The following is a 10,595-nucleotide window of genomic DNA, read 5'->3' as shown; positions in this document are numbered from 1 at the left end:
TTCAAAAGTATTTTATATAATAAAATTGTAGAGTGCATAATATAAATTCTGCTGCAAGAAATACCTAAGCTTTTGGAAACACATTCTGGACTAATTACATACACCTTATCGATGATATGACGTAGGAATATCTTTCGGAGTTTTCATAAACGTACTGTTGCAAGAAAGAGGTAACTGCTGATATAAGCGAATACTATATAAGATGATCACGCTACCAGCTGAGTCAGTCATTCTCCCGCAGACTGCGACAACATCAGAATCATTTCGGTTTTTGCGCGCACGGTGGTGATATAAACATAACAACTAATAACATACATAATAATTGTCTTCCGATCGTTCCGCGTTGAGTTTCTTCTTCAACGATCGATCAGAAAGATGGATACTAAAATCTTCGCGCTGCTTGTTTTCGTTGGTGTCCTAGGATCCTTTATGGAGGCCCAAGCGGCTTACTATGGTTATGCTCCTCCTTATGGAAGTGAGTAGTAGTCGAAGGAATTTATTTCTCTTTTTCCTATTAAGTTCAAATTTAATAATCTTCTATTCATTTATTAACGTAATAATAAATATATTTGAGCATATCAAATACATTTAAATATGAACTATTTTTTAACATGCATTTAATTGAAAAAAAATTAAATAACAAGCTCTTAATATAATAATCATGTATATTTTGATGATCTTTTTTTCTCCCATTTCTTTTTATAAATGCCATCTTCACAATACTCATCTGTCTATTAACCTTTATAGGAGAATTACTCGTAAACGAGTCGTATATCAACAAACAATATAGTATGCTGTGACTAAAAGTAATCCTAAGTTTGGTGCGTGATAATGCTTTTATTTTTTCTTTTGCATTTTTATCGAGTAATTTTTTTACCACGAACACGGTATAATATGTAAATGAATCCAAGTTAATTCTACAACACTGTAATTGTTAATTGAGTAGAACCATACATAATCCAAAAGAAATACATTGTGTGTATGTGTGTGACTGCATATGTAAAAATTACATCCACGATAAATTACATAACGACAACGTCGTGCGTTTAAGTAGAAATAGCTAATAGTACGCGGGGATTTCAGGATATAATTGCGAGATTAGCAAACGCAGCAAAATTCCACGATGAATTCGATAACACACTTCATATACAAATGATCTCACGGTTTTGAATCAATGTCTTTAAGGAAAAGTGCCATCAGACTGCTGATGTTGCGTTTACTTTTTTTTTGTACGTGGATATTAAGAAATTGTGCAATTATCTATAAGAGAAAGATTTTTTAAAAATTAATAGTATAATTACCTATTTACGTTAATTCTGATGCTACAAAAAATCGTTATGGCAATTTATCAAAATTTTTTGCATAGAAACATCGCAGTTAGTCATCGTCAAATTGCTAAATGAACCTTCTTCAGTAGTTTATGATAATTTGTAATATAAATTTACGATAATCTTTCGCTATTTTCTAAAATTACTTATATATAATTTCTTCATTAATTGAATAGAAAATAATATAAAATTTAAACTTCTTATTTTATTATCTTATTCTTGTGGAATTTTATTATAATAATTATTTATATCTTTCTATCTATGTACTTCCATTTGTCGTATATTTTTATAACTATAACTGATGAAATCACCTACATTGGATCCTTCCTAAAATAGTACTTGCTTTTCGAGACGTAAATTTCCGTGTCATTATGTTGTGCGCCGTTAAATCACCTTGATATTAAAGGCGATATTAATCGCGATTAATTAACTAAGATAACTTGATCTCTGCATATATAATTATGTGCTTCCTATACGCATACTATACGCTCGTTCGCGACTTGTTGTATGTATACACATAACGGCACACAGTCACTAACCAAATAAAGATAATTTGACACCAGCGGACCGTGACCTCATTTCGTTCTTCACCTTGACCCACGGAAAGAATACTTTCTTCTTTTTCCTTCTCTTAATCTCTTATGCATGATACGACATTTCTCTTATGTCGAAAAATATATGTCGTATTAATTAAATAATTAAAAAATGTATTAATTTTATTTAAACATGCAAGAAGTATACATTTATTTACATGTCTAACAATATGCATTTTTGTATTCTCTTTTAGTAATAAAATTATTAAATAAAGAAAAGGTAAGTTAAGCCCATTTTATGGTCTGTAATTAATTATGATACATAATTGATAACACATTGACAAGACATTGAGACATATTATGTATGTAGAAGTTAATTTACTTTCTGCACGTGATTTTAAGCACAAACATGTACTATCGGAAAAGAAATGTTGTACGTGGTTTATCAAATTAACGTGACTGCTTCAATTAGTCACAGAGTACAACATAATTAATTATGTATTTCAAGCTATCATAAATTTTCATGCACGATTTAGTGTTAAAAGGCTAATTAAGCGATAAACACAATTTATTTGTAAATTTTATCGACAAGTTTCTCATAACTTAATAGAGTGATGATTAATATTATAATTATGTAATTGATTTAAGAGTTCATTTGTACGCTTTCGTAGAAATTTTAGATTATGTATTTTCAATGTGAGTGATTCCTAAATATCATTCCTCCAATATGTTAATGTTCTATTATCATAAAAATTAGCTATTATATGTTAACCTATTATATGATATTTAGAATTATTTGTTTAAATAACATAAATAAAAATATGTATTATTTGTGCAACATATTGTGATCAGTAACACTTGTTAAATATTACTATTACCTGTTATATATGTGCGTTAAACATTATTTAATATTTAAATTATATATTGGAGCAATTAGAGCTCCATAATTATCCGTGTTACATCGTGATTATGTAAATGTAATTAGTAACATTTTTTACACATTCTCGGATTTCTGGTAATGGAATTCCGAGAAGTAGCCCCGCATGTTGAGACTAACAACGGCATTTCAAGCAACTGAGAGAATCATCAATTTATACAAGCTATCTCAATAGCAACAATTGATAAAAAATACTCTTTTGTTCTTGTTTTCCTCGAAGATGGACGACAAGGTGAACCAAGATCGGTGAATTTCGTCGGGATACCCAGGTCAAAACGAGAAATCGATAATTCGAATGGTGAGACTACCACCAGTCAAGCGACTACGACTCCCTCAACGACAAATCCTACGACTACACCATCATCGACCACACCATCATCAACCACACCATCATCAACCACTCCATCATCGACCACACCATCATCGACCACACCACCAACATCACCTACGACCACCCCATCTACCAGTCCAACCACTACACCTACTACTACAACGGAAGCAACGTCACCTACCACTACTCCGACATCCACTTCCGCCAGCACTCCCACAACTACTACTTTGTCTACTACCTCTACAACACCTAGCACGACAACTCCAGAAAACACAAAATCAACATCCAAGCCAAAGAAATCGACGGACAATGATATTCAGTCGCGCTCGAATTTCGATGATTCCGGACCAAAAGACTCCAATAAAAAACCTGGACCATCATCCCAGGGTGACAAGACTCCATGGGACTATCCAGGTCCAGGCGCTCCCGGAGCTGGCTTTGGTCCAGGTTTCGATCCTTATCCATCCTTTGGTTACTCTGGATTTAACTCTATACCAGATCCTGGTCCAAACTACGCATGGACCGGTACGAACAATGGACCAGGATACGCGTCCGCGGGCGCGTCAGCCGGAAGTTTTGCAGGAGGATATCCAGGATATCCAGGGGCAGGATATCCGGGAGCGGGGTATCCAGGACCAAGGTATCCAGGACAGGGATATCCAGGACAGGGGTATCCGGGAGCAGGATATCCAAGACCGGAATACCCACGACCAGGATATCCTGGAATGGGAAATCCAATGGGAGAACAACCTACTACTAATCCTACGACTACTGATTCACCGTCTGTCAATAATAGAGGAGGATTTCAGGATAACTCACCAAGTCAGAACTCACCGAATCAGAACACACCGAGCCAGAACACACCAAATTATGGCGGAATAGGTACGAGCATGAGCCCCAAAGTCCAAGGGCGAAGACGGATTCAGGATTTTGGAGAATAATGAATGAATTCTCTTTGGGATTGCATGCTGCGATTCGGAAATTTATCGATAAATCATTGAAACGATGGAGGAGACATATATCTCGAAATATCTCTCTTTGACGAAATTGTACTGACATTCCTTTAGAAATGCATGATACTTGTCGAAGACAAAATTTTGTCTTTTGTACAAAACGACTGATGTCACGCGACAATAATTTTTGACATTTATTTATTTATTTGTATTTACAATTATATGTATATTTAATTATTTATTTAGTTATATATGTGTGCATGTGTTTTATATATTAATTTGTTTATTTATTTATTTATTTATTTATTTATTTATGTATTTATTTAGGTATATATATACGTGTATGTATACTTAAGTAGTTTACATAAAATTTTATGATTTATATCGCATGTTTATTGCATGATTTTCACGCCATATGTACGTTGTTTGAGCTTCATTATGTACTTCGTTTTGCGCAGATCCCTTGTATAATACAGGACCCGGATTTTTTTTCCCTGGACAATTTCCTTCAGGAGGATACAATAATGATCCTTTTGACATGATCAGACAGATTCAGGCGCAAATCGCGGCGCAACATCAGGCGTAAGTTTGTAATATAAATTCTTATTCCTTTCTCTTTAGAATTAATAGTCTTTTAATTCGAATTTATTTTAAAATAACTGCACCGTATATAGATACGTTTATTGTTTATTTTGATTTTTTTTTTAATGATTTTTTGTTAAAATATTTATATAGAGATAAATATAAATAAATTTATATTTATAAATATTTTTTAATGATTTTTTATATTTATAAATATAAATTTATTCATATTTATCGCTACATAAATGTTTTAACAAAAAAATTATTAAAAAAGAGAAAATTAAAATAAATAATAAGTATTTCTAATTAATTCATTTCAAACTTTATATATATATATATATATATGTAAGGCAAATCAAAATTTAAAAAATTTATATTTTTTTTTCTCTTTTATTCTTTTTATTCTGAGAGATTTTATTTTGGATTATAAAAAGTTATATTTGCTTATTTTGATTTATTAATGATTAATTCTATAAAATATTTTGCATATATGTATCTTGTGCTTTCGGTGATGATTCTTTTTGCACACAATTTTGATTTAAGAATTGGTAAAATTCATAACTCTGCACCGTGTAAATCAAAAGCAGTTATTTGCACTAAGCATACCTAATTATTCTTATTATTCTTATGTTCAACTGATTACGAACTATATAAGATGTTATCCGACGTTTTTGATGACTTATAATTAAGCTTAGGTGTTGATAATCATCAAATTTAACGCTCAAAATTAACGGATTTCCCAAACATCACGTAATGTTGTACATACTTGAATGACGTGTCGGTTCTTGAGGTTTGCATTTATTAAATTTTGAAAAGAAGTTGTAACAAACATGCTGCGGAATGATAAGCAATTCTTTTATGGAGATGTCACGACTGAGCTGCTTGATTTTCAAATATTTTCATAAACCGTGATTTACGATGGACGATAGTTTTCTTAAGCATAATGTAAATAAAAATTTGTGTCATTCAGTAATATGGAGGCCCACAATCGTTTTGCCAGCGAAGCCGCTAATTACGGCGGAGGTTATGGTGGTGGCGTACCACAGATTGCGAGTGCCAGTATTGGAATAGGCCCAGATGGCGGTTTCCAAACAGGCCAGATAAGTCCCGTAAGTCCTTTATGTTTCTCTTGATGAATTACAAACAAAATTTACTTCAGCAATTTTGCGATAAATGACAGCACATACGAATTATCTGTTATTTTAATTCATCTTATTCATGATATAAAATAAGTAAAAAAAGTGTAACATTTTTCCGTGAAGAGCATCGTTATTATCTTTTTCTTTATCGGTTATCTCTCGTAGGTTGGGCCAGGAATAGAGTCTAGATTTGCTGACGATCTTCCCGCACCTTCTGGTAATAGCTTTGGAGTGTTCGCCAGTTCCAGTTCTTCCAGCAGAACTGGTCCGGATGGCAAGCAAATCAACCATAAATCGTCTATCACTGGTGTGAACGATAACGGAAAGGTTTCTTTCCGTGAGATACACGATTAATTATCTCTTTGATTGTATTTTCACATACCTTATTTTTAACTACTACTTTACTACTTGTTTATCTCGTATGTGCTATACAATGTTACCATGATAGAGATAAATTTTTATAATTTAAAGTCTTAATCCATGATCTAGGATTCAGGCGCAAATATTTTCCTAAGATTACCACATACTCAAATACTCAAGTTTCTTAAAACTAATAGATCCTTTCTATAAAGAATTTTATAAATTTTTCTATAATTATTAATTACGTTGACAGCTTAGTTATTAATTGTGTTGATTATTTGCAAGTAAAAATATGTAATATAATCTTGTGTAATAGAATATTTCAAGTTTTAATAAATTTTCTTACTCGCTCTTTTACTCGAGCAATATCGAGCAATCAAATTAATGATTATATACGTATATACCGCATTTATATTTACACGCTTAAATGAGATATATAAATATTATAACTGTTTGATTGTATGTATGTATAAATTAAACTCATGACGCTTTTATATATGATTTTGTTTATTTTATTATACGGTAATGAAATCGAATTTAATTACGTGATCCAATATCATTTTTTATATTACAATATTTATTTGATTAAAGAATAATTTCACAATATTCAACAAATTATTTCATGATTCTGTATCGTCACTGAATTTAGTTCTGCTAAGTGGTGGTTCAATCTTATCATCCACTATGGGTTTGTCTCGCAGCCATGTTTTAGGACCTCGAAATTCTACATTGCCATCATCTCTAAAACGATGATAATTCCAATATGTTTGCGGTCGTTGAAAAGTTCGTCGATGATGATACCAGGGCTCGCCGTATCCCTGATAATTGGTTTGAATCTAAAAGTACATTTTCTACATATTGTAATATGTTGCAAAAAGCTTTCATTATTCAGATTAATTTTATTATAAAATATTTAAATCACTTACACAATGGAGCAAACAAATTTTGTTACCTGTGGAATATTATGACGATGTAAATATGAAGGATTTGGCGTGCTTATTGGATGAAAAATTGGTTTCTCTTCGCTCACACCTCGAAAACTATCGATCACTGGAATATCTTCGATCTCAGGATTAGGTTTTACATTCGTGATAATGCTAAGATGCACCTCGGTTACAATATTTCCTTTCCCATCTGGTTTCGAAGAAACAGATACGTTACATATACCAGAATCTTTACAGGAATTTCCGTTTGGTAGACTATCGTTGCTGTTTATGACGATTTGAATATTATTGATAATTTTTGATCGTTTAGTTGAATCCTCCTATAAAACATTTTAATTTTAAGAAGATTGCAATAATTTCAAATGTCGGTAAAGTGTACGACTATTAATATTCTTTTTTGTGATAAAAATAATCCAATGTTGGATATATTGTAAATAAAATAATTATTAAGTATAGTTTTTATAATTATTAATGTAATTTTTGTAAAAGTTATTTTAGTACTTTAAATAATTATTTCAGAAAATTTATTTATTTTCATTAATCTATTATTTGTAAATTTAATGTGGTCTAACTACTTTTCTTTCGTCAAACTTTTGTTTTGGTAACAACATCTCGTTAATTATTAGATAAAATCTTGAAACAACTATGATGAATTTAAGCTTGTAAAATTTACGACACGTCATACGCGAAGTTTCTTGTAAATCCATAACTGATCGGCTTACGAGCTCGTCCATCAAATCAGTAATCCAACATTGATTGATACGTTCGTATCATTGGCAGTATAATATAATTTCGCTATTCTTGTGCGAATAAAAATATTTTGCAAAAAACGAATTTATTCAATATAATATTATTTATTAATTCTTACAAATTCCATATAAATTTTATTCGTTACATTTATCCGTCAAAATTCTAATCTTAATCAGAATTCAGTCTATACTTGTTTAATATACACTCTATAATAACAATTATCTGTCGTATATTTTTGATACATTATACATATATATATAATTTTTTTATTAATACTATAAAACAATTTCATATAAAACTAAATATCAAATATCAAATATCAAATATTTGTAGATTGTAAAATAATTTCTTTTTAACATCTATCACTCACCTGCGAAAGATAAATTCTCCTTTTTCTTAACTCGTTTGATTTTATGAACTCACTTCCGTGACGCCAGCTTGTAAGTGTCGATGGTTTAAACGCACGCGAAATTGTTTCCAATGGATCAGTAGATTCATTCAGATTCGCGTCCATATCGAAGGTCGCATTGGTCAATGTGTCTTCATTTTCATCAGAATCCAAGTGGACCTTCGACGAAACTTTTACGTTCGCCGTGCCAAAATTATTAAACGTCACGATCGCGAAATAGGCGGCGAGGATTGTCCTCGTTCGTGTCTTCATCGTTCGCCCACGAATACACAAAGGATACTGATTTTTCGAAAATATCTATTCTATCGCTGTATAAGATATTTCAAGGAAGGGATAAATACTCAAGCCGGATGTGCATATAGTAATGACAATCATTATCGAAGAAAATTACTGAGTGACCTCCGTGAATCCGACTCGTAAAGCATAACAAGGATGGAAATTGAAAAAAAGAGGAGAACAAATATATTATATTTTTTTCTCAAAGAATCTTAGATCAGTGATTTTAATTGTTTCCTGAGATCGATATCGCAAGATGTCGCAAGATATCGCACAGACAAGCTAAAAGTAAAAGATATAAATAAAATTGTAAAAGATATAAATAAAGGATCATTATATTATATGTAAATGGGTAAAACATTATATGTAAATATTATAAGATTATTAATAGACAAGATTAAAAGACAAAATAGAATTTTTTTATTTTGTTAATTAATATTTATTCTTCTTAGATTATATCTTTTATATTATATCTTGAAAAAGTTCAAGTTACATTCGTAAGTTATCTGTTGTCTATTTTGCTATCAATTCGTTTTCTAATATGTGTTTATTTCAGGAAAGAACATTTTATTAATAAAAATGACTAATAAATGTACATTACTTAACTCACTACTTCTTTGAAGAGTAGAGTACAGTTACTTTCGCGCCGAACAAAGCTTTGCTGTAATAATGGCTTATTGTGAATGGTTTACAGAGGGTACGATGAATGCTCATGAATGACGTTATCTCGCACCCGTTACGATGAGCGAAGGGCTCGTTCTAAAAATGCACCCCGTTGTGGACCCTGTTGCAGCCAACACATCAACGCTAAAGCAATTTCGAATCCTGTCACCCCCTAACTTTTAGCTAAAATCTCAGGCGCAAACAAAGGGGTCTTCATTGAAATTCATTAAAAGGGGCTTGTTGCCCCTTTCAGCCCTATATAACTATAACAATTCTCTTTTCCCGATCCTTCTTAAGGTTTCCTTCATTATCACAACGTTAAAAGATTACCTCCGTCATCTCGTGTAAACATTTATTAAAAACGATGTAAAGAGTGTCAGTGATGAATAAATTACGCGACCGACTTTAACGGTGTCACCCTTCTCTTCGTATGCCTTACGGAATAATGATTCACCCACGCCAACAGGCATTAACCATTCACGCTGAACATTGCGAGTGCACTTAAGTCGTTCGTGCCAAAGATGCAATTATGCAGCGGCGGATTGTCAGGCGACCGCAGGATATGACGCGTTACGTAAATCCTTTTCATAAGGATCGGCGTTGCGGATCGTCACGGTCGCACAATGACGCGGAATCTTCGTTAAGACACGCGCATCCTGTTGTGAATATCCGGAAAGAAAATTCTCATCTCGCGGATATTATTTTTCCTTATTATAATAATTAATTCGTATTCCAATTCTCTTCGGGCTTTCTCGCAGAGGCGTGGTGCATCGATAACGTTTTACGCATCGTAAAACCGCATCTAAGCGAGCTTCCGTCGCTCTCGAGCGATTAAACTCCCCCGGATAGATCACTCTCGTTTCACTGTATAAATATATATGTCTCTTCTGTTCTTTTTTCACACGCGCATGTGTATTCTACCAGCTTCCGGCTTCCCAGGCACCCTCTCGCGCATTCACCGCTGATGGAGCGTAGAGAAACCAAGTGCCTAATGTAGCATGCCTAATCGGACTCGCATTATTGGGAAATCATCCGGAGACGACAATGTAAATATGCTGCAAATTAATGTTCTGGCGGTAACGACTGCAAGGCCGTTTCTGCTCCCACAGAACGTGCTTCGTGAAGCGTTATTATTCCTAGATGCCGAACAGCGCGTGTAGCAGCGCGAATAAACAACGTAAATTCTGGATAAAACGGTTTATGGCTAAGAAAACCGGGAAGAGGGAAAGGTTTAATATAGCTCATCTAAAAGCGCATGGTATGCCTCGATAACGGCTGGTAGTACATTCAAGCCTAACATATACCTTTGTTTTATTAAGTACATAAGTATTATTTATAAACGTAGAAGTATTATATTATACAGACATACCTCATAAAATACGTAGATTAT

General features: G+C 32.8%; 2 protein-coding genes across 2 annotated transcripts; one reads left to right on the top strand and one right to left on the bottom strand.

Moving 5' to 3' along the window:
* Positions 1-208: 208 nt before the first annotated feature.
* Positions 209-6,661, top strand: LOC140676198 (uncharacterized). The gene is made up of 5 exons (XM_072910997.1): positions 209-475; positions 3,019-4,011; positions 4,541-4,664; positions 5,635-5,773; positions 5,969-6,661. The coding sequence occupies exons 1-5, from the start codon at positions 376-378 to the stop codon at positions 6,155-6,157; spliced, it is 1,545 nt and encodes a 514-aa protein (XP_072767098.1). The 5' UTR covers positions 209-375; the 3' UTR covers positions 6,158-6,661.
* Positions 6,662-6,685: 24 nt separating this feature from the next.
* LOC140676199 (uncharacterized) lies at positions 6,686-8,548 on the bottom strand. The gene is made up of 3 exons (XM_072910998.1): positions 8,228-8,548; positions 7,116-7,427; positions 6,686-6,999 (listed from the first exon to the last, which is right to left on the bottom strand). Exons 1-3 carry the CDS (start codon positions 8,516-8,518, stop codon positions 6,784-6,786), a joined length of 819 nt encoding a protein of 272 aa, XP_072767099.1. The 5' UTR covers positions 8,519-8,548; the 3' UTR covers positions 6,686-6,783.
* Positions 8,549-10,595: the final 2,047 nt, after the last annotated feature.

This window comes from Anoplolepis gracilipes, chromosome 2, assembly GCF_047496725.1.
Source record: "Anoplolepis gracilipes chromosome 2, ASM4749672v1, whole genome shotgun sequence".
In the NCBI taxonomy this organism is placed as follows: Eukaryota; Metazoa; Arthropoda; class Insecta; order Hymenoptera; family Formicidae; genus Anoplolepis; species Anoplolepis gracilipes.
Note: the sequence above shows the minus strand (reverse complement) of the source record. Positions and strands in the feature narration are given on the sequence as shown.

Coding starts and splice junctions, on each gene's coding strand:
- LOC140676198 (XM_072910997.1), top strand. CDS start 376: ATGGATACTAAAATCTTCGCGCTGCTTGTTTTCGTTGGTGTCCTAGGA. Junction 4,665..5,634: donor ATCGCGGCGCAACATCAGGC/GTAAGTTTGTAA, acceptor TGTGTCATTCAG/TAATATGGAGGCCCACAATC. Junction 5,774..5,968: donor AAACAGGCCAGATAAGTCCC/GTAAGTCCTTTA, acceptor TATCTCTCGTAG/GTTGGGCCAGGAATAGAGTC.
- LOC140676199 (XM_072910998.1), bottom strand. CDS start 8,518: ATGAAGACACGAACGAGGACAATCCTCGCCGCCTATTTCGCGATCGTG. Junction 7,428..8,227: donor GGAGAATTTATCTTTCGCAG/GTGAGTGATAGA, acceptor AATGTTTTATAG/GAGGATTCAACTAAACGATC. Junction 7,000..7,115: donor ATCGTCATAATATTCCACAG/GTAACAAAATTT, acceptor ATGTACTTTTAG/ATTCAAACCAATTATCAGGG.